This window comes from Botryllus schlosseri, chromosome 10 (assembly GCF_051294905.1).
Source record: "Botryllus schlosseri isolate E-star chromosome 10, Bs_hap1, whole genome shotgun sequence".
Taxonomy (NCBI): Eukaryota; Metazoa; Chordata; class Ascidiacea; order Stolidobranchia; family Styelidae; genus Botryllus; species Botryllus schlosseri.
Genome location: NC_137245.1, coordinates 22,065,587 through 22,089,048, shown reverse-complemented (window position 1 = coordinate 22,089,048; position 23,462 = coordinate 22,065,587). Strand labels below are relative to the sequence as shown.

Below are 23,462 nucleotides of genomic sequence, written 5' to 3'. Positions count from 1 at the left end.
TCGAGTCAAGTCAAGTCAATCGATTTTCGAAGGTGACTCGAGTCAAGTCAAGTCACTCGATTTTTGGAGGCGACTCGAGTCAAGTCGAGTCAAGTCAAATCAAGTCACAAGTCAAGTCACAAATCAAGTCAACTTGCCTATTTGAAGTATTAGGAAGGATTACGTCATTGCCTTTTTGCGAGATGTCTGATATACAGATTGAGTGGTCATTGATTATGAATCAATGAACGAATATAGAGTTAAATATATACAGGCAAAAAGGCGCTGTATCGCTCACATATATACGTACAGTACAGCCTCAGTTGATAGTTTCCAGCGAAAATGGAGAATAGAGAAAATAATTGGTAACATGCAATACATTGCCCATTTATAAATTGATATGATACAATTCGGGCCTGCGCCAGTGATTGAGGACTACATAAATTCAATTTCAATCAAGCAATATGTTTGGTTAAGGTAACAACAGAGAACAGAAATAGACATTTTGCTATTAAATTACTTTACTATACTAGTTTACGTATACGACAACGTAAGCTGTAAGTTTCGATCACTTCGTTTGCGGTCAATTCATTTGTGAGAGAACTATGGAGGCTCAGTAAAACGCACGATCAATTGAATGATTGGTCGCTCTCACGGGTTACACCATCATTTCGCTAACAATCCGACCATGCGCAAGATACAGTGATTTTTATCGACGCCGATTGCTTGATGACTTGAAATTGACTCGTGAATTTTGCTCCGAGTCACGAGTCAATCCACATTTTTGATACGCCGAGTCAAGTCAAGTCAAGTCATTTTAGAAAAGTGACTCGAGTCAAGTCAAGTCATACGAAAAAGGTGACTCGAGTCTGACTCGAGTCAAGTCATGACTCGAGTCATCCCAACACTGCTAGAACTAGAACTACCCGATGTTTAAAATCCGCAACTAGAACTATCATCATCATCATCATCATTGGTTTACTAGCAATTTTATCAGTTCAATATACCACAAGAATGCGATACAATGAAAAGATAGGAAGGCGTCGAAGCGACTATCAATCAGGTTTATTAATATTTTCATCGTTTCAAAACATCACAAGGCCGCGATACAATGAAAAGATAGGACGGTGTCGAAACAACTTGGAGTAGCCTTTAATATCAGACACCCGCCCTAGCCTAGGCGAAGTAAAGAAGAGGCATGTACACTGAATGAAAAGTAATGCAGAGAATATATGACGCAAGCGACAAAATGAGGTGGCATGTGGCGGAGGGCGAGATCGATGTTAGGTCGTGGTCCGGTAATCCCGAAGACTGGCTAGTATTCATTTAGAAGAAATTGCTTGTATTTCGACTTGAATGTGGACATGCTCGACGACTGTCGGATAGCCGGCGAGATGCTGTTCCACAATCGGGGTCCGGCATACTTGATAGAGCAATGCGTTTTCTTGTATTCAGTCCTGATCATATGGTAGTTAATCTTCGTTGACGCGCGTGTGCTGTACTTGTGGGCTTTTGTCTCCGAGATGAAGTAGTCGTTGAAATTTGGGGGACATTGACCGCAATGGAACTGATACATTATCTTTGCAATTTCTAGCTTCCTCATATCTTCTAAGTTTAGAACACCAAATCTTTTGAGACCATCCGATACAACTTCTGTGTATTTCTCTTCGACTAAACTACACGGGCCATATGATATGGATAGGTAGTACTTCTACACGTAATTGCGAGTAGATTTTTTCGTCGCTACGTTTACTTCTACTCGAGTAGCTTTCTTGACTACTTTGACCACCTCTTACGCGCTACACTTTGCAACATTGGCTTTATTTTGAATCTGGCTAGGTTACTATAGTATAGCCTATAGCCTACGACGTACGTACGCTACGTACTCGCGGCAAATAAATCTACAGGTTTCATGGTAAACGCGAATGCCCGTTTCAATTTATACAGCCTATTTCAGTTCACGGATTAACATTCAGAAGAAGTTCTCATATATTTCTGATTTCCAGTTCACTTTTGGCGGGCCGCTCAAAATCGCATCGCGGGCCGCATTATTTTATTATAAGCAAGAGCGTCCTTTCGAAGATGCAGTTGACATCAGTTGAAAGTAAGTAGTCTGATCAAGACAGCAATTTACAGCGTAGGTTGGCGAATGGCGACTGACTCTAAAGGCCTCGCGGCTCCTCGTCGTATCCTAGTCCTGACTGCCAGTTTGATTGTGTATTTTCGCCAGGATAGTGCGTTAGCGTAGCAATTTAAAACGTAGCTATAAGCTGTAAATTGCTATGGTGCTTGCGTTCAAAATCAGAAATAATAGAGCTGGTATCGCGGGCAGCTCGTTCGGTTTCCGACGGAAAACAAATTTCTCACTAGGAATACTGTGTGGATAGCGCACAGCACAAGCCATTTTTACGGTAGGCTATATCAGTATAGCGATCGAAGGTTTCAGCCGAAATATATCTGTCCCCGCGCCATGGATTTATATGGGTGATTTAAAAAGCGTTAGGTCTTTTGGCACTGCTGTTTGCGGATTTGCATTAAGATATAGCCTAGCCTACATCATCACAAGCCCATTTTAAAATTAGGCCTACATGCATTATTAAGCCAAACAGTGGGCAGCCAAAAAAGACTGCTGGCGGTCCCGAATTGGATACCTCTGCACTATGATAAGAATGATTGTTCGACCAAATCAACCTTTTCGAAACTACTTACTTCCAATTCATATTTACCTTACATTAAAAAGAGGACTTCGATATTAGATGACTATGAATTAAGTATAAGAACTTGACTTCATAAATTGTTGAAGTGGGAGGCGAGTAGGCTACTCCAAGATAACAATCACTTCAAGAAGTAGGAGTTATATAGAGATGTAGGCTACTGTGTTTATATAGCTCAGTGGTAGCCTACTGATCAAGGTTCTTCTGGATCCGGATCCAAAGCTGTATGAGAAAACGAAATCCTGATAACATCCCCATTCTGTTTCCGTCTTTAGTGTTAATATCAGTGTTGGGAAGACTCGAGTCACCTTTTTCGTATGACTTGACTGGACTCGAGTCACTTTGCTAAAATGACTTGACTTGACTCAGAAATTTGGATTGACTCGTGACTCGGAGCAAAATTCTCGAGTCATGCAATTTCAAGCCATCAAATAATCGGTGTCGATAAAAATCAGTGTATCTTGCATATGTTCGGATTGTTCGCGAAGCGCTGGTGGAACCCTTGAGAGCGAGCAATAATTCAATGATCGTGCATTTTACTGGGCCTCCATTGTTCTCTCACAAATAAATTGACCACAAATGAAGTGATCAAAGCATACAGCTTCTGTTGTCGTAAACTAGTAGTAAAGTAATTTAATAGCAAAATATCTATTTCCGTTCTCTGTTCTTACCTTAATCAAACCTCTTGTTTTATTAAAATTGAAATAAAATATAGTTTATATAGGCCTACTCCTCAACCATTGGGGCAGGACTCGAATTGTATATGTATAAATAGGTAATGTATTGCATCTTATCAATTCGTTTATCTATTCTCTATTTTGGCTGGCAGTTCCACGTATAGACCTATGTGTGCGATACAGCACCTTTTTTCGTGAATATTTAACTCCATATATTCGTTTATCGGTTCAGAATCAATGACCCCTCAATCTGTTATTCAGACAGCTAGAAAAATGCAATGACGTAATCATGCTTCATACTTCGAAAAGGCAACTTGACTTGAATTTTGACTTGACTCGTGACTTGACTTGACTTGACTCGAGTCACCTCCAAAAATCGGGTGACTTGACTTGACTCAAATCACCTTCGAAAATCGATTGACTTGACCTATCAAAATTGATATGGCCTGATGGATAAAAGCTATTGAAGGTGAAATGTGTGTGTGTGTGTGTGTGTGTCCGTGTGTGTGTGTGTCCGTGTGTGTGTGTGTGTGTGTGTCTGTGTGTGTATGTGTCTGTGTGTTTGTGTGTGTGTGTGAGAGAGAGAGAGAGAGAGAGAGAGAGAGAGAGAAAGGGAGAATGAGAGAGAGAGAATGAGGGAGATGGAGAGATAGAGAGATAGTCATTATTTTTATCCAACCTAGATACAATAGCAAACAAACAACAACAATGATTATACAGAAGTAAACACAGTGTTCGGTACCAGACAGGAGTGATGATTGATATTCGAATCTAGATACCACCTCGTCTGATCACAGCCGCATCAACCAAGTATACTGCATAATCTGACTGTAAAAATTGTTACTCACAAATGACCAGGCCGTGTTATTTTTGGCATTTCAGGATCCAGATGCCAAAACTGCCAAAAATAAAAATTTGAAAGTGCCAAAAATAAGCAATTTTTGGCATATGCCAAAAATAACACGGCCTGGCAAATAGTGCATTTCATTCTGGTGTTGTGTTAACAGGACCGCTTTGCAAGCGAGAAGAGCGTTTGTGAAAGGCAGGTTTCTTAATAATCTGGGTCCAGCCCACCCATTAGGGGTGAAAGCATGGTGTCCTAAATGGTGTGGGTACAGCGAGATTGAACGGCTGACTGCATTTGGTTTACGTCATACTTTCCATTCGTCCAAAGGCAATTTTACAACCATTTTTTGAGCGGCTTGTCGAGCGCTAAATTTGATAAAACGGGTATCAATGAGAAGCTGCCGCAGTACTGATTATTAAAATATAAATTATATTCTGCTCATGGAACTGGAATACCCAAAATCAACTACGATTTTTGCATCGCGATCGAGTTGAACATGGTGACGCAACAAACTGTCTGGCTATTTCTGAGCTCCATAGACTCGTTTTGCTAGACAGTCTTGTTGCGTCAATGTTCTTAAAAAATCCTTCCCAGGACTCTTCCATGCGAGTTGGTAATATTAAAGCTATCTGAAATGACAAAAGTCCTCCGAGAATATACCGGTCGACTGAAGGAGAAATGATGGTCGGGCTACTAAATAGAATGTGTTGAGAGAGAACACAGGAAACTTCTGGAAAAGGATCGGGAGAAAAATTCATTCCGCGATGAGATCGATGGCACTGGCGTAGTGATCTCTTTTCATGATGCATGGAAGCCGATTCGGCCCTCCAAAGATTTCGAAGCTCTGAAAACCTTTTGTGGATGACTGGCAACATTCTGTCCCTCAACGGCTACTGTTGAAGCCGATATTTCCCAGATTCGCTGGGCGAGAGAGGAATTTAGGAGAAACTTAGCTGACATGAGTTTGGAAGCACTGTTACAGTGCAAACGATTTAAGTCTATTCAACAGCTGTAACAATCAGCTGTTGAGCGTGTTTGTTAGGCTTTTCTCTTTTGTTTGCTCATTGGCACCGATTCCGATGGATACTGCACATTTTGTGGTTTTGTTTGATATTATTAACCTATGAAATCGTTAGGTTTTTTCTTCTTCTTATTGTTCGTTGGCACTGATTATACGTGGAGGCTGCACATTTTGTGGTGTCTTTTGACAAACTAGCCCAAATAAAGAGTTTTTGTGACTAATTCGAGGCTGAAACTATCTATTTAGAGGACGATGCCAAAACTGCCAAAAATAAAAATCGAAAAATGCCAAAAATAAGTTATTTTTGGCAGTTTTGGCATATGCCAAAAATAACACGGCCTGCAAATGACTCAATAGAAGCAAACATATAAAAATGGAAATAATATGAACATCACCGCTTGATTAAGTCGTAGAGTAAACAAAACTTACTTTATAGCACTCCAAGTAAAAGTACCTCTTTGCTGACCCCACCATCCAGCCCAACGGCGTGCACAAAATCGATCGGTCAAAGGTTCGCAGATACCAGTTCTTGATATCCCTGGCAGATACTAAAGCTATAAATAGGGAGATTTTCACTAATGAAAGTGACATTGTCAAAGTACGATCAGAAAGGTGACGATATCGAATTTTTACATTCGATAGCGACATTATAGAGACTACAGACCTACAGTCTCTATAGTGACATCGTCAGAGTATTCGGTGATATTGCTGATATTGCTGACATCACCAATTTAAATCCACCCAATGCAGATAAAGAATGCAGATTGCAGAGACGCTCTGCTTTGCTGCTGGTGGCTTGCAAGTGCAACTCCCTGACAGCTTGACATGACATCTGTTCACGCAGGACGTATTGGGAAAGCTTTTTGTTCAGGAAAAGCACGCCCATGGCGCGAAGCATCATCTTTAATAATTGCAGCTCCTAGTAATGCGTCAAGTTCAGGCATCATCTCGGACTATTCTTTGCTGTACTTGAAGAGAACTTCAGGATCATCATTTCCTAACGCATACGTTTATCCTGGCGGAGCTTTGGATAATGCTGACCGAAATCCCAAGTGGATTTTGCAGTTCTCAAAATATTGTAAAAACTTCATTTCATGTGTCATAAACGATTTTTTCTTGAAAAGTATTGGGAAATACCAATCGGATTTATTTCTGTCTGACACAACATCCCTAAAAAAAGGCGCTGTACCAAATGAAATAGCCTTTCGGATATGTGCGATCCGGGAAGCATTCGAAGAGAGCGGATTGCTTCTACTTACAAGTGATCCCGTATGGAAGAAACAAGGATTTACAGATATACGATGCAAATGTGTTGCATCCTTGCTTTCAAATCAACAAGTTGAGGTGTGGCGAAAGAAGGTCCGGGAAAATGCTGAGGAATTTTTCAATTTATGTGTCTTCCTGAACATGGTTCCTGATATATGGAGTTTGAAAGAGTGGAGCCAGTGGTTGACTCCTGCATTCTCTGGCTTTATGAAAAGTAATAAGAGGTTAGTGCTATATATCTTTGTCTATTCATGAAGATAAATCAGCAAGTCTATAGCGGATTTCTTGATCTCTGGTCATGGTCAAGGTCAATCATGTCTTGCCTAGAGTTCACAATAGGCTGCTATGTTGCATATAGCATAGCAAGTTACTGCCAGGGTATAGGAATTGCAACTCGGCGTTGTCAAAATATGTCTAGAAAATAATTACCTTACTTAATCTATCGTAGCATGGGGTTGCAACCGACTATTTCAGAACCGTGCTCTATTCCATAGTAGCTATGATACCGTACCCTTAGAAATGTACCCTCTATTCTATTTCATGATTCATATTTTGTATACAACAGTACGTTGAATGCTTCATTTTCAATAATATAAGCGTTATATTCAATAACATTTTGTATGCATGTTCCAGGTTTGATACAGTGTTTTATTGCTGCTGTTTGAGAGAAATGCCATCGTCCGTTTCATATGATGCTATTGAAACAACCGAATATTTGTGGAAGTCTCCTGCTCAGATGATTGAAATGTAAGAAAGTTCAACAGTAAATATTACTACGCTACGTGCAGTGTATATGTATCATAACTATCACGCATTCAGGTTTCTAGCAAAAAAGGCCCACTTTTTTCCACCGCAAATTATTGAAAATATGAGGCTGTTGAATTTCACTGCCATCGAAAAGTTGAACGAGTACATTTGTGAGAGGTCGTCGCTTGGAATTGAAAGATGGACACCATACATTGTTGTGACAAAAGACTCAATGCATGTAGAATTGCTTCCAGGTATTCATTTAATATGATAGTTTTTGCCTGCTACGAAATAAAACCTGGTGAACTAGATTTCTCCAAATGATTATGCTCCCATATACAATTTTCAATTGTATGGTTTTCGTTCAAGATTTCCAAAATAGCCAACGATGGATAGCGGATAGCTCTTCCGAAGTTTTTCGAAATTCCTTCTCCACCGTTTTCAATTAGGGTCTGTTTACGATGGAAGCTCAGTCACTCTGTGGCATCAATCAACTGTGCGGCAAAGACAATAATTATGATGTTGTAGGCTTGTAGCACCCAAACCAGTTCATATTTGTTTCGAAAAATTATCCTTTATTCAGTTATATAATATTTATATATATTATTATATATATCTCCTGCTTGCATTCCGTTAAATCAGCATGCATATTGCATATACATTATTATACTATACATGTACACTGTACAGTACACTGTAGCCTATGTAGCAGTGTAGCCTATGTACAGTACACTGTAGCCTATGTATTTATATTTGCTGATATGAGTCTGTGATCCATGTTATGAATAGGGCGATTTTTGTTTTACCTAAAAAACTTGGAATTTTGACCTTAAAAAATTAAAATTTTGACATTTTTTGACGTTAAAAAAACTTAATTTTGCCCTCGTGTATGTAAATTAGGCGTTCTCGCACATAATGTTAGAATTGTACCATTTATTTTCGTTTCTGGTTGGAACTGACTGTCCTTACGAAGTAGTTTGGCGTTGAAAAAACTTTTTGAGTTGAAAACTGACAAATTTTTACTTGAAAATACTTTATTTCAACTAAATCTGGACCTATGAAGACTTCCAGTAGTTACATCACGCATTATGGTAATGTATGTAATAATTAGGGCTGGGCACAATGATTCGAGTACTCGAATCTGAATCGAGTAATAATTTTAATGATTCGAGTCGAGTAGTAAAAGACGATTTTTTCGAGTACTGAAATTATACGCTCCTCACCACTGAAAGTTGATTTATCAACAAGGAGTTTATCAATGATCAACGAGTTTAGGCTAATTTCACTGTTGAAGCCTTGAAACCTTGAATGGCCGTATCGTAGCATGCGAAACATGAAGTACACAGCTACGAACGTTACTGGAAATAGCACATTTCCGAAGTCATGATCATCCCACAATATTGCCACCAAGTGCAATGAAATCGGTATGGTTGAAAAAATAACGAAGTATCCTTAATACGATGGATAACAGGCATTATATATTTTGTGGTCGCTTAAAAGGTACATATTTGAACTTTGACAAATAATATTCTGCTATGACGTCATAATGAGTGATACTCGATTACTCGACTCGACTCGAAGCATTTTACGTGATTCAGAATCGAATCACTCAGGTACTCGATGTTGCCCAGCCCTAGTAATAATGCAATGTATGGTAATAACCATGTTGGAGGTGGTTTTGTTGATGACCTGGACTATGTAGTTTTCTTCATCTATTGTTTTTATGTGATTCCGAAATAAACTAAATTTTCTCTGCAGTCAAGGATTCATGTTGTATTCATTTTTCTCCTAAATTTCATGATGCGCATGGCGATTATTTTCTCACGAGTGATCATTTGTTTCTGTAGGCGATGCGGCATATCCAGAAGATTTCAATGAAAGTACTGAGCTTACAGGAATTCCGAGCATCGATCTTACATACGAACAGCTGAAATCCCTCCAGCCAACATTTCGTATGAGATTCACTCTAACCCCGAAAGACACTTTAATGTCACTGTCTTGCACTGCGAAACTTAAACTTGGACAAATTTCGACAGCTCCAATACAATCAGTGTTAAATATGCAATCAAGTTTGTGATTTTGCATGGATCATTCCTCTAATGCTGATTCCTGTGGATCACTGTTTTTGATTATATATTTAGAACCTTCTACATTATTATATGCGTGTGAGAAGCGACAACATACTGCACAGTTGATTTTGCAGTGTGCTTTCTTTGAATCCTCTAGTAATCTTGTGTGCAATTGAATTTTCGTGAAATTATATTATTTTTAATCATTTCGGATGCTTTAATAAATTTATACTCATCATTCTAAGTTTGGAAATATCTCTGAAAAGGAAATTGTTACTTCGCAAAATGAGTATCTGACAGCTGGTAATTGTGCCCATCCAATTTTACAGTGCGGGTTGAATGTTAGGAGGGAGAGCAATACGACTTAACTAGCAATCGTGATGCACAAGGCATAGAACTGCCAGTGTTAGAACAGAGCCCGAATTTTACCGGACACTATGCTACATTATCATGATTTTATATATTTTGGCTGAACCATAGTCACAAGGAGAAATAGCATGGCCAATGTGCCGTTTGTAGGACGATCCCATTTCTACATCGACAACGGAGAAAAGTAATTCGAAGTGCCTTGTGTAGAAGCAGAAGGGTATTCGTAGCCTAATAGGCAGTGTTTTGAAATCGTTGCAGGAGGACGATCGGGGCCCCGGGACGATTTTATCATATCATAAAAAGTTAGTTTACGGAAATAATAATTACTGCAAATCTTGATGTCTTGAATAAAAAAACGGTCATCACTTTGTCTCGACCCCCTTCTTACGATACTTTTATGAAGGTGTTGACTAAAAAAAGGTCATACTCCCGAAGGACCCGCTTCAATGTCCGCATTACCTATTTCGCGTCATTTATGCCGATATGCGCGTCAACGTAGAACAACTACCATGTGATCAGGACGGAATACAAGAAAACGCATTCCTCTATCAAGTATGTCGGTCGGACCCCAATTGTATAACAGCATCTCGCCGGCTATCCGACAGTCCCCGAGCATGTCCGCATTCAAGTCGAAATACAAGCAATTTCTTCTAAATGGATACTAGCCAGCCTTCAGGATTACCGGACCACGACCTAACATCGACCTTTCCTCCCGCCACATGCCACCTCATTTTGTCGCTTGCGTCTTATATTCTCAGCATTAGGCTACTTTTCATTCAGCGTGCATGCCTCGATCTTCTATACTTCGCCTAGGCTAAGGTGGGTGTCTGATCTTAAAGCAGGGCATGGTATGGTATGGTATGGTATGGATCGATATTTTGGTATGGAATATGGAACAATGCAAGTATGGTATGGAATGGAAGATTTTAATCTATGGTATGGAACGACATTTCCATACTTCCATACTTTGGTGTTTTATACATTTTATCGTGATCTGTGCAAGCTTCATGAAGCGTACCGTACGTTGTTCGCTGTTCACGGAATACGATCGCTTTTATTATGTGTGTACGTGAACTATTGAACGCTGTGTAGGATCAAATACACTCTTGTGCAACGGTTTTAGGAGCACATGGAATGGCGTGATTTTGTGATGTAATAATGACAACAGTAATGTTGATCTTCTATTGAGTCCAGACACGACATCTCCGAGCATAGTCTATCATGTGACGCAATAATTGGTAATGTTGGCTACTTCAACTACCTCATTCCTTGAGTGACGAGAGCTTACAAGTAGGGCTGGGCAAAATCGAGTACCTAAGTGATTCGATTCTGAATCACGTAATATGCTTCGAGTCGAGTCGAGTAATCGAGTATCACCCATAATGACGTCATAACGGAATGTAATACATTAAAGTTCAAATATGCACCGTTTATGCCACCGCGAAGAATATATTGCCTGTTATCCATCTCATAAATGATACTTTGGTATTTTTCAGACCATACCGATTTCATTCCACTTGGTGACAATGTTGTGGGATAATCATGTCTTCCGAAATGTGCTATGTCCAGTAACCTTCGTAGCTTTGTACTATATTTTTCGTTTGCTACGATACCGCCAATCAGGGTTTCAAGGCCTCAACAGTGAAAATTGGTATCGATACTATAAATCTCGTTGATGAGGTAACTTTCAGTTGCGAGAAGCGTATTATCTTAGTACTCGAAAAATCGTCGTTTACTACTCGACTCGAATCATTAAAATTAATACTCGATTCAGATTCGAGTACTCGAATCATTATGCCCAGCCCTACTTACAAGCAATCATGATGCAACGTACTTAATGCTCAATAAGATTGATAATTACATTTCTTCTGAAACATCCGCACATTTATACTATTTACTTACCGAGATATCTTATTGGTCATATTTCAAACGCTCTCGCATTAGGATTATAGATCAGGGAGTGGGGTAGATTTAGTTTGAAATTCTCGCCACACCAAACACAACCAAATACTGTACTAATAATCACGCAGATCGCTGCAGTATTGATCGCCTGCAGCTGGGATATTTTATGGGTGCGCCTATATTAGTAATTATTTTGCGAGTATTTACTTCAAACTTGAACGTGCCTCATGCCAATGTACCGGAAATGCGATAATATTCTTATGGAGCAGGGGCGTGCAACTTCTCTAGTCGGCGGGCCGGATATAGGAAAATTAAGTAGCCTACTTGGCGGCCCGATTAGGCTACTGAATGGATAAATTATTCGCCCATACATACAAGGAATATAAATCGTATTTATTGAATGTATTTTATCGACAGCAATGTCACTTCAAAGTCATTTCTCGCCGATAATGAAAATACAATGTGGATTTGAGAACAGCATTGTCACACAGGCACCGCCATGTCTGCTTCTCTCTGATCAACTAACTCACAGTGCAATTCTTAATTAAGATATCAAAGCGATTGATAAGCCCCTTTACCCAAAATTTACCAAGATATCAATTCAAGGGTTGAGTACATCGTAAATGCCGATAATGCAAGTCTTTTCGCTTCTAAGAACTTACCCGTAAGCTCCACTCTCGCACGCTGCGCAGTGGCGCAGACCTATGTAATAACATGCGGTCACTAAAATTTGACGTTTAGGCAAGTAGTGGGGAATCTCGGCAGACTGGGGCGGCTGGCCACATTATCATGTAAGACGGGAAACTGTCCGCGGGCCGGACAAAATCTCGTTGCGGGGCGAATGTTGCCAGTTCCTTTTATGGACGGTCCTATAGATAACAATCTGCTGACTATCTCAATTTGCTCGCGGAAGCTGTAGAGTAGAGGTACACTGCACCTCACCAATGTGAACTAAACCTCACCAAAACAGACTCTGTGAAACTATTACCAGGAGTTAGATTCACATCATGGCTAGTTTAAGCAATAATGACATCCGAAATATCAATAATACCGGTGCTAGAAAAGGTAGTAGTTTACTTATGATATTGAAGTATTTGAAAGTATGGAATATGTATCAAGTATGGTATGGAACGATGTTGGTATGGTATGGAAAATTGCAAGTATGGTATGGAGAGAGTAAGACAAGTATGGAGTTTGGAAAATTCTCGTTCCATACCATACCATACCATGCCCTGTCTTAAAGGCTACTCCAAGTTGTTTAAACACCTTCCTATCTTTTCATTGTATCGCAGTCTTGTGATGTTTTGAAATAATGAAAATATTAATAAAACTGATTGATCGATTTCAGTTGACCCTGTTCATTAGCCAAACTGTCAAAGCTGTAAACGACGACGAAATGCCAAATAGGGGGCATTTAGGCGTCATCGGAGGACATTTTCGATTTCCTGAAAAAGGAGGACATATGGTAAGCCTGCAGCGGTAGGGAATCTTCATTTGAAACTTGATCAAGTCATCGCATATTATGCTAGCGCAATGCGCTAAGCCAGTGGTTCCCAAACGGTGGGTAATTCCCCACTGGTGGGGAATTCAGTGGTTTCTAGTGGGGAATAGACGCGTTTGTTCAGAATTATCTACAGGACAGTCTTCATATTCACGGAAACACATGCGCAACTACGGTTACAAGTTAACTGTTCTGGAATGTATGCATCGAAAATTATAATGCGTGTTGTTCACAAAACCTCACTTTCAACTCTGGATGGCCAATGATGGCGTCACAAACGTATCCAGCACGACTAGTTAGACGTGAAATAACGCTTTCGCGAAATTTTGAGTGTTACTGAAATTAGTTCACAATACGTTTTACGCTGCAGTTATAGGCGATTGTCTTGCGTACTGGTGTGGTTGTGTGTCTTCTGTAGTCAAACAAGCAAACAGCCGCTCTGTGATGACAAAAGTGTTGGGTAGTGGGGAACAGGACCATAACTGCCGCATCCCAAATCGAGCTCGAAGGAGCCCAAAGTGATTTCGTAAATTAACATAAATTATGGAGAATTTTTTGGAAATTTATGTCACTTTTTCAATTTTTTTTTGCGCTGGGCGCGCGATTTAAGATTGCCAAATATCTTGATTATTGGGTACCCTTCCCCCACGAAAATACGTAGATTTTTTAGAAATGGAGACTTCGGCGTCGGTCATTGCTGCGCCACGACGCACCAAGACATATGAAGATATAGGCCATGTAACATGCGACTCCAAGAAGTGTGCCAGAACGATCAGCAGCGAGAAGACCTTGGCCGAGAAGGAATGCCCTTGTGGTCACAGAAAACTTCGATACATATATGTTTAATTGTCCATAGGCAGCTAAATGACTGGCGCTTAATGTTCATGCCCTGGTGATCTGAACCCCACAGGACAAATGCCATTGCCATCCCGCACGGAAAAAATATTTGTCAGTAAAGCAATACCAATTTGAAATCGTGTGTGCCTTTTAGTTTTGGTGATTTCCATATCTTTTGACATATAAGCAGATATAGGAGGCCATGAAATAGCATCATGTAACGAAGTCAATATATCAATGGGTCTGCCCGAAGATGTTCAATTCATATTTAGGGGTCCTACCTTTTCCAACACACCTCACTCAGCTCTACCGGTAAATCTGTTTGCGTGAGCAGAGAGGGGTAAAAAATTGATAGCAAAATATATGCATTTCCCGATCATATTGACCGATTCAAACATGGATTATATAAATTTTTCGCGCTTTGCGCGTTTACGGTCCTGGTGGGGAATGAAGGGTCGGAATAAATCTGAAGTGGGGAATGAAGACAAAAAGGTTGGGAACCACTGCGCTAAGCGCATACATATGATAAGGATTTCGATACCGCGACGTGTACCCTACTGTAGGCCTACAACATCATTATACAAAATTAGGAGGCAATGTACCATTGTCTCCCCGGATAGTTTCCCAGCGGACTCATCTAAGCAAAAGTTTAAATCGACTACCAGTAAATCTGTGCAACCCGCCATCATTTCATTTTCACGATTCGGCATATCTTACAACAATTTAGTCCCCTTGCTGTATTGTAATATCGGAAAAGCCATAGCGATATAAAAACATGAGAAAATGAGCAGATTTGCGAACAATACAGTTAAATATCACCGATTCCAATCTGAAAGCATCAAGTGTTCTTCAAGTTTATAAATTCCTTTCCATGCTTGTTCTCGGCTGCACCCTAATCGGTTCCTTCTTGTGCTTGAATTTTTCATTGCCGCCACCGCGCGGCAATGATTTCCTGTGCTTTTTTGAAGACTTCGGCGTTCGTTGATTCCCGGCACGCGGTCTTTGTATATATCTCGGTGCAGCCGCTAGACGATTCTGATTTTTTCGACGTGCTTTTGGTTTGTTCGATTTTCGCTTTGGAACCGACACCCCGCAACATGTCACCAGGAACACGGTAACCAATAGGAACACGAAAATCAAGGGGCCGAAAATTATGTAAATAGGTATAAAAATGAAAAGCCACGCACATCCTTTACCCTGTGAATGAATATGAAAGGTGCTGTGAGTAAGAATATGACGACGACAAAGGATATATATTTAAAAACTTACCTTGCAACTAAACCAGTATTCTTTTGCATCCCAGCGCCAACATTCGCCGCAGCATGCTGGTATACGTTTATTTAAATTGAACAGGTAGAAGAACCATATGAAAGGACCAAGCACCAGAAGCACAAGTCCGAGCAATATCTATAAATTTTCCAGATTAAATGAATATGGTAATCATGCACATTGCACAGTATCAGGGATTAATACACACGGGAAGCTTTGTGACTGAAGTGTGATGATTAGGGTTGCATTTAAAACAACAACACCCTGATGTGGTGCGTTGTACCCCGAAAGGGTCTACGGACCCTGATTAGGAACTCCTGGAATATAAATGTCCCATCGCCGATAAATTCATAAGTGTTGCAGCTGTGGAGCGTACTGCCACCTTACTCGCCACCGATAATAACATGGGTAAAGAGAACAAACAACTCCCAGCATATAACCAACTAGCCTATACGTCACGGGTATAGGGCTGCATTCTAAACAAACGGTGTTTAAAAACACTTTGTTTGAAACATGTTTTAAAGGTTAACAGTGTTTTAAACAAAGGCCTTTAAAAAAATTGCGTTTTTTTCAAGTTGTAAAATTAAGCCATAATTGTGTAAATTCTTTCCAAAAAATATGTTGTATGAGACTATACGGACAATTACCACCCAATATAGCCGACGTATACCGATACGGGATGGTTGGAACCCTCAAAATAGTCGGTTAATCAGCAATAGTACAGATATTTCGTCAAAGGAGCTATGTTTATTGTTTACCCTATATTCTCAATAGTCAATGTCAATCCACTATGACGTCACAATTGAATATTCGTGACGTCAGTACTTAAAAAAAGAGTAAAAAACATGTTTTAAACAAGGGCCTTGTTTTAAACATGTTTGTTTTAAATTGATTTTTGTTGTAAATGCAACCCTATAGTGATGATTGACCCTATAATGTTAAAGGGAACACCGCATTTCATAGCAGACGTAACTGGCATTCACTTAATCTTGTCCCGTCTGTCCCTATTATTCCTATACTGTCAAAATCATGTTATCAATATTATCGATACTTTGTTAATAATGATAATTTTGCGACATGGAACCGCCAATCGAAGTCGAAAATTCTCCCGGGTCAATTTGCGTGTACGGAATTATTCTTCAGATTTGAAAATCTTAGTGCATTGGCCCAACTATGGGCATCTTATAGGCTCTATGTTTGTTTTGTTAAGATCGCTGATATTGCAAGCTTACCCTCCAACCTGCTCCCTTGCCGGCACACATGTACCACGGCTTTTCGTGATCAAAATGCCAACATCGTCCGCAACAGCTTTTTTTCTCCTTGCCATCGTCAGTCAGACAAGCTTTGCTCGATGTGAGTGGAGGGCATTCTCGCGACTCCGATGTGTCCATTTGGCATACTGGAATCTCAATAACACACGCATCTCCGTTCCCCTTGCTTCGCAGGTTCGATCTTTTTTCGGCTGTCCGTTCAGGCTCAGATAATTCTATATTTTCTTCTATAGTTGTGAGCGTGCTTGGCTTGCAATACGTGGTTGTGTGTTGAGGGTGTTGTACAATGTCTTCTTGCAACTTTAGAGCGCCTATGAAATTTATATCTTCCTGACTATTTCCATGATCAGTGGTTCCTTGATCTGAAAGTGTCCCCAGACCGGACGAATGGGTCACGGGTGTGAAGGAATTGAGAGTAGAACGACCTTCCGTACCACCTTGCTGTTCAGATTCATAATCAATAAACGAGTGACTCGGCGCCTTATCCTCCATTCCGTTTTGGTTTACGTCTACAGCCCAGATAGGATCGCTAGCCGCCTTTGAGCTTCCATCGTTAGTAATTGCTGTACTCTGTGAAGCACGTCCGCTTTCCGAGTCTTCGCGAGTGCGCGATCTCGAGTCTGTGTTGCGGAAATACTTGGAATGAAGGATGGTGTCTGTGAGTGACCTTGAATTAAATACTTTACTGCTTGGTCTTGGTAGCGAAAAGGCAGTGGCTGACCGCAGTTTCGAGAACGCTCGAGATATTGTGTTCGACATAGAGCTTTCGGTCCGCCCGTCTGACGTCAGCCGTACTGTCCCGCCACGACGTACAGTCCCGCCACGACGTACAGTGGATAAAGTTTCTTCCGATAACGACGATCTTGGTATGACAGTGGAACAGTTGCTTTGCGAAACTACAGACGATTCCGATATGGAAGCCCTTGTCCCATCAACAGTAGACGACTCGACTACCGATGTTATCATACTGCATGACAGTTCTTGTGGCGTCTGTTTGTGAGGCAGGTTTGATTGCGAGGGTGGGAACAATTCAGAATATCTGGAAATTGAGCTTGGCGTTCTCTTATCACTTTCCGACAAGTTATCCGTTACGGTCGCATTCAAGTTCGTTCCGACCGGTGTTCGCATGTTACTCAACTCATTAATTATAAGAGGGGTGCCCGCTTTCGCCATATTTCTCCTTCCGTAATTCGTCTTGAAAAGATCTGCATGATTTGTTTCTGAAGTTGCTTTGGATTTCACGTGACTCGACCCAATCTGCTCACCTCCTTCAACTTCATTGGCCGTAAGATTTGTCGATTGTCTGCACTCGTGATTATCACGGTCGGTCGGCTGTAAATTTACGTTTTCTCTCGGCGCTGATAGGACGGAGATATTTCCACTTTTTGGTAGTCCAGGGCTTACCGTTTCATTGTCTTTAATTGAATCTACCGCGTTCGTTTGCGATTGCTCGCTGTCGTTTATCTTTAATGGTTGCAATGACCGTGATCGTAGCGATTTTCGAAATCTTTCGAAGATGTTACTGAATTTATACGTATCATCGACTCCGTCATTACCTACTTGCGGAATTTGGTCTCCGCGTTTAACGCAAATATTCGGGTCACTTTTCGATTGGTCGATATTATGTTTAACTCCATCGAGTGTGCTGGACACCCAATTGGATATCGACTTTTTCCGCCTACCTCCCGGGCTGAATATCACCTCTTTGTATTGAGTTTCCGATAATCTGTCGGTTGACGCGTCGGACGGCTTTTCGTCCCGGCTCCCATTTTCTGACATATCGGAAAATCCGGGCATTGTCGCGGCGATTTCAACAGATGTCGGCCTGTCAAGCCGGCGAGCCGGCGACTTCATATCGAACATTTTACAGCCATTGCCTTTCAGGCTTTCAATGGCAGCTTTGGACGGCGTAAGTTCCGCGCTCGTGTGTCTATCTCGTTTCGCTCCGCTTAGTTTTGCTTTGAGCGGTTGAATAGGAGATGTCCCCGCGTTGTAGCTTGGTTTAGTATTTTCGACGCCAGATTGAGACTGGGTCTTGTCATCAAGCTCTTTCTCGCTTTCATTTTTAATTTCATGTTCATTTCCATGCCGTTTTCCTTCTAGTTGGCCGTATTCTTCAAAAATATCTTTGTTCGATTTCAATGAATTCCTACGCGATTTCCTCGCGGTAGCTGTTTCGGATCTCTCCCCGTCGAATATATGCTTTGATGGTGACTTTGTAGCGATCTCCTCTTTCTCGCTGTGTCGCCTTGTCGGTGGGCCCGGTGAAGAATCGCTTGTATGTCTTTGCCATCTAGTTTTGTTCCTTGAAGACGCCAGTTCTGTGACGTCGTCGCATGTGTATCTGCTGGATTCCGAGATATCGGGTTCATCGTCGTCCGGCCTTCTTCTGCGACCTTTTTTACGGCGCGATTTTCGTGTCTTCACTGGATCCAATAGTTCCACGCCTCTGGGCACCGTTCTTTCGCCGCCAAATGTCTTCATGCGCACTTCAGGTTTGTGAGCGTCCAGTTCTCTGCATACAATTCATAAATATTCAGAATCAATTCCAGTCAGAAAGTCATTGTAAATATACCTTACCTTTCTGCCGACCTCTTGTCCCGAATGGGCGACAATACGCGTCGCTTTCTCCTAGGATTTCGGTACTCATTTTCATCCTCTGAATGTGCGAAGTTATTGGGACCTGAGTCGGATGCCTGCCAAGGCAAATGTTACTTAATGTTACTTACCGCTACTTCAATTTGTATATCTGACTCTACATTTTCGGTTATTATTTATCTTGTACTCGAGTTTCAACAATCCCTAACTATACTTTGACTACCTCTCATGGTATAGCAGGGGTCACCAACACGCGGCCCGCGAGGTCATATTTTGCGGCCCGCGCACTGATTTGAGATTTCGGAAGAACGATAAGTAAAGGATTTGAAAATGCTGAAATTTATTCCAGTTTCAAAATGTTGTTGCTGTTGCTTCAAAATAAGTTATTCGCCTGTGCCCAACATCCCTACTCTTCACTATAGCTGAAATGGCTTTGACGCTGTCAACAGCATGTCATCGAGAGAGAATCAGCCGATATGAATGGACATATTGCCTTGACGTTCACTGACCCAGACACTGCCAAGACCAAGACCACTAGAGAACGGTTTATAGAGCTTTCTCTCAAGATAAAAGCTTTATGAGGACACAGTATTTCAGCTATAGTAACGTCTCTCGCCAGCCCCTAAATTGATTCCTTAGTGCATAGTCGATGAAAAGTGTTGCCAGGTATCGTGCGTAACTCATTGTTCAAAATAAAATGAAATTGATTATCATTATATTTCTTGTTGTATTAGTAGTACTTATATAAAGTATTGATTCTTCTGTGGTAAATATTATGACAGTCGCCAACGTTAGGCAGCACAGCGTCGCACTGGCGTAAAGTTTTAAAACGTGGTTGCTCAACTGTGTGGTATCTTTGTCTCAATATTGAATTCTTGCGGCCCGCGGCCCCTTCAAAATTTGAAAATTGGCCCGCGACCTGTTTTGAGTTGGCGACCCCTGTGGTATAGGCTAAACATGGTGGTTAGATCAGTTAATTGGCATATTTTGTACTCAGGCGACAATGCAGACATGTCAACAAATAGGCATACGCTATAGAGCCAACCTACCGCATGTTGCATTTCTACGTGCCTTTTGCTGCGCCTCTTCTCCTTATGGGGTATTGAGGGATTGTACTTTTTATGTTTTCCTTCATTATCTTGAAAGCGAACTTCCTGAAATGAATCTGTTGTCGGGTCCTTTCTTCGCCTTCGATTCGTTTTTGTCTTATTCGCATTATCGCTTTGAGGACCACCATTCCACGATTTTGTTTCAGGAAAAACTCCCTCCAAGTCGACATCCTCCATTGCACGATTTCGTCCGCTGTTCTTCGGTAGAAACTTGGTCGGTAAATCATTGGCCAGTGTTCCCACAAATGCATACAATTGTTTCTTAGTTTTAGGTTTTCTTATAAAAACCTCTTTCTTCCTTTGATGCCGCGTAGTTACCACGTTGATAACTGTTCCTTCATTTGTCTCAGAGTCTGTTTGAGTTCGACTGTGGAATTTGTGATTCACAAATTCAACTACCGCCTCTTTCGTTTGGCAGCTGCTGTCTTTTAATTTCGGTTCCGTTGATTTCGCATAAGGGATTTTTTGGCACACGAACAACTTCCCTCGTCGGGCGGATTTTTCAATGCTCTCGATCGATCTTTCGCTTAGAGATCCCGTGCGTATTTCCCTCTCCTGCTCCTCGTCTTCGATGATTTTATGAGGCTTAAATTTCGCACTCTGTATGACTTTAAAAAACTCGTCAGCTCGCCGCTTCAAATTGTCGGTTGCGCGCAGGCACTCGTAATCTGACTTGGCTCTTCTGCCCAATTGTCCGATATGTGTTTCACGCCTCAAGTGCGCTAAGCTTCTGATGCGTTTTAGTGTCTTGGTATCCTCGCGGTTTTTGTCTAATTGAGAACGTTCTGCACGGTGCTTGTGGTAGCTCTTGTGAGGACTATCATTTCCTATAAATAAAAACGGCCAAAAACTAACATCTAGTATATTTATGGTAGTGTGTGAGGTAATAAGAGACAAGTACCGAACCGCACTGGTCGTTTGCGAGATATGCCATCCAGTCCGCTTCGTACAGTCGTGTCTCTCTTGCCGTCGGTTGCTGGTTCCTCTTTCGACTGTGGATTCTGAATTTTTTATGGAAGAAGAAATGCTTATAAGGCATATAAAGAATATTTTCCATTATTAGGCTACTGTAGCGAAGCGGGAGGGTATAGTTAGCACTCAGCAGGATATATTCTGCGATAGTTAAATATAGGTCCATAATAAATTGATAATAATTCATTTCACCCTTCAATAGTCGTAAAACGCGATTGGGGGGGGGAGTCCCTCTAATTTTTCACGAGTCTGCGCGCACCCACCAACTCACCGCGCGGTCCCTTGGACAACAGTGCGTAACGACTAATAAAGGACCTCGGCTTTGTTGCGCGCGGCACACGTTTTGCAGTGCGCGGCTTCGCTCGCGCGCAGCTTAGAGTGAACAGTAGCCTTAAGTATGTAATCGCCAGCTCCGCTCCACCCCCAGCCCCCTTTCACATCTATTGCTCACCAAATTTAGTTCAATTCCAACCAGTGGAAGCGGAGTTATTGCTGTCGAAAAATTTGGATTTAAATAAAATAGTATTTACGGTGACCGATTCTTTGTTTATTTATTATAGTTGTGCTCACCGTAAATACTATTTTATTTAAATCAAAATTTTTCGACGGCGATAACTCCGCTTCCACTGGTTGGAATTGAATCAAATTTGGTGAGCATCGTTTCTATAGACAGCCTAACACTTTCATGGGTTGAACAGAAAATTTTCAAATTTTTTATTATTTATTTTTATATAATAAATAGAAACTTTCTTCTCCTGTAGCAAAGCGGTTACTGGCTGGAATTGAACCAAATTTTGCGTGTAGGCTTAAATTAGGTAACGTAAAAATTTTATCACGTAGTCAGTACGATTTGAGAAAAAAGTCATTTTGAAGAGCCCTAATGTGCAATATGCATGCATTTGTACGGTCGAGTCGGTTTCGAAATGCGCTAACACTATGCGAAATGCTCTCACCTTGGTGCTTCGGTCGTTTTCACTGATCAGTGTCCAACAATTTCGTGGTATGCCAGGCTTCGACCGCCTACTGCTATCTGCATTAGCTGTAATTGAGTGATATATACGTTCCGTGCATTTTAGCTATACGAAGGCTTTAAACGAAATGATTGCCTTTTCCCAGCACGGTACTGAAAGTAACTCTCAAGATGGTTGAGTGTATGAATTGGCCAGGCGTCTTAGGCGACGGTGATTGCTACTTAAGAACGGAATGTCATTTCAGTTTAGTTAGAATATAGAATTCATCATTGATCATCAACAGGACGAACCCGACGAGTGCTGACAAGGTTGCCACTTTCCCGACACTCAAGTTTCCATGGATATCACTCAAGAGGAAGCAAGGATTTTTTGCCACTTTTGATACTGCAACACCATAGTATGCACACATTGCACAGGCGCACGGCTTCATAATCAGTATCAGATACACACACAAGCGTAAGTTGTCTTACTGTGAGGTAAAAATGCCTTATCCTGATTCCAAACATCGGTGTCCGCTGGCCCTGCAACCATCTTCGCAGGCAGTCTGGCGTGGGTATTATATATGTTCCTCTGTTTGTAATCATCAAAGTCTTGTTCCGATAACATCACCTTCGAACAACGCAGCTGCTTCAATCATCCTACTACAATAACGCGATTGCGTTGTCAGAATGAAGAGTGACTGTTTATCTCGAAATTGAAATTGGAGTACCCTTTAGTATTTAACATGTGTAGGCTAAACCACTTGTCAATTGAAATTTACGATGAAGAGTTACTCTATGTAAGGCTACATAACACTGATGAATTGTTGTTGGCACTTCAGCATGTTATGTGCGGTATATTGGCATCTTCAACTTTTTGAATTAGAGATGTGTTCGTGCGGTACTTAGTTTCCATAATCCACATTGAATGTAGGCTACTCTTGATAAATAAATTGACAATAGCCTACATGTTCCAAGCAATATCTGGGGTCAATATATAATCGTATATAATGCATAATCGTTGGCTTATATTTTTCATCGGAACAAGTCACACGCAATGTACAATGCGATAAGACACAATGTCATGTAATGAACAGATAGAATGATGTCGAACGACACGCATGCAGTTGCGATCCTTTTAATCTAACTTCCACCTCGGCCTATAGTGCCCAATGTCGCAGTTTTTTTCGATGTTGATCTTGTTGAAGCCGCGGCCCTTTCTACTAGTTCTTTCCATTCTATGTGAGTGCTTTCTTTCATCGGGTATTTTTCTGGGCTTTTTTGCCGCCGTTAGAGCGGCAACCCGCCGTTAGAGCGGCAACGGCGGGGGAAGATGCACCCAGATAAACCTCCGACGGGAATGGA

General features: G+C 41.1%; 2 protein-coding genes across 2 annotated transcripts; one reads left to right on the top strand and one right to left on the bottom strand.

The window, feature by feature from the left end:
• The first annotated feature begins 5,997 nt into the window (after positions 1–5,997).
• LOC145448890 (acyl-coenzyme A diphosphatase NUDT19-like) lies at positions 5,998–9,564 on the top strand. Its single transcript, XM_080327336.1, has 4 exons — positions 5,998–6,728; positions 7,138–7,251; positions 7,324–7,505; positions 9,099–9,564. Exons 1-4 carry the CDS (start codon positions 6,064–6,066, stop codon positions 9,326–9,328), a joined length of 1,191 nt encoding a protein of 396 aa, XP_080183462.1. The 5' UTR covers positions 5,998–6,063; the 3' UTR covers positions 9,329–9,564.
• A 3,543-nt stretch (positions 9,565–13,107) lies between these two features.
• LOC145448441 (uncharacterized) lies at positions 13,108–22,914 on the bottom strand. Its single transcript, XM_080326825.1, has 8 exons — positions 22,590–22,914; positions 22,102–22,187; positions 21,078–21,177; positions 20,117–21,003; positions 19,050–19,165; positions 16,431–18,984; positions 15,199–15,336; positions 13,108–15,126 (listed from the first exon to the last, which is right to left on the bottom strand). Exons 1-8 carry the CDS (start codon positions 22,723–22,725, stop codon positions 14,785–14,787), a joined length of 4,359 nt encoding a protein of 1,452 aa, XP_080182951.1. The 5' UTR covers positions 22,726–22,914; the 3' UTR covers positions 13,108–14,784.
• Between the last annotated feature and the right edge of the window lie 548 nt (positions 22,915–23,462).

What these genes read in the sequence shown, in the direction of transcription:
- LOC145448890 (XM_080327336.1), top strand. Translation starts at nt 6,064, where the DNA reads ATGACATCTGTTCACGCAGGACGTATTGGGAAAGCTTTTTGTTCAGGA. An exon ending in CCTGCTCAGATGATTGAAAT is followed by an intron (nt 7,252 to 7,323) that starts GTAAGAAAGTTC and finishes TCACGCATTCAG; the next exon opens with GTTTCTAGCAAAAAAGGCCC. An exon ending in GCATGTAGAATTGCTTCCAG is followed by an intron (nt 7,506 to 9,098) that starts GTATTCATTTAA and finishes TTGTTTCTGTAG; the next exon opens with GCGATGCGGCATATCCAGAA.
- LOC145448441 (XM_080326825.1), bottom strand. Translation starts at nt 22,725, where the DNA reads ATGTTATCGGAACAAGACTTTGATGATTACAAACAGAGGAACATATAT. An exon ending in TAAGGCATTTTTACCTCACA is followed by an intron (nt 22,188 to 22,589) that starts GTAAGACAACTT and finishes ACTCAATTACAG; the next exon opens with CTAATGCAGATAGCAGTAGG. An exon ending in CAAACGACCAGTGCGGTTCG is followed by an intron (nt 21,004 to 21,077) that starts GTACTTGTCTCT and finishes TTTTATTTATAG; the next exon opens with GAAATGATAGTCCTCACAAG.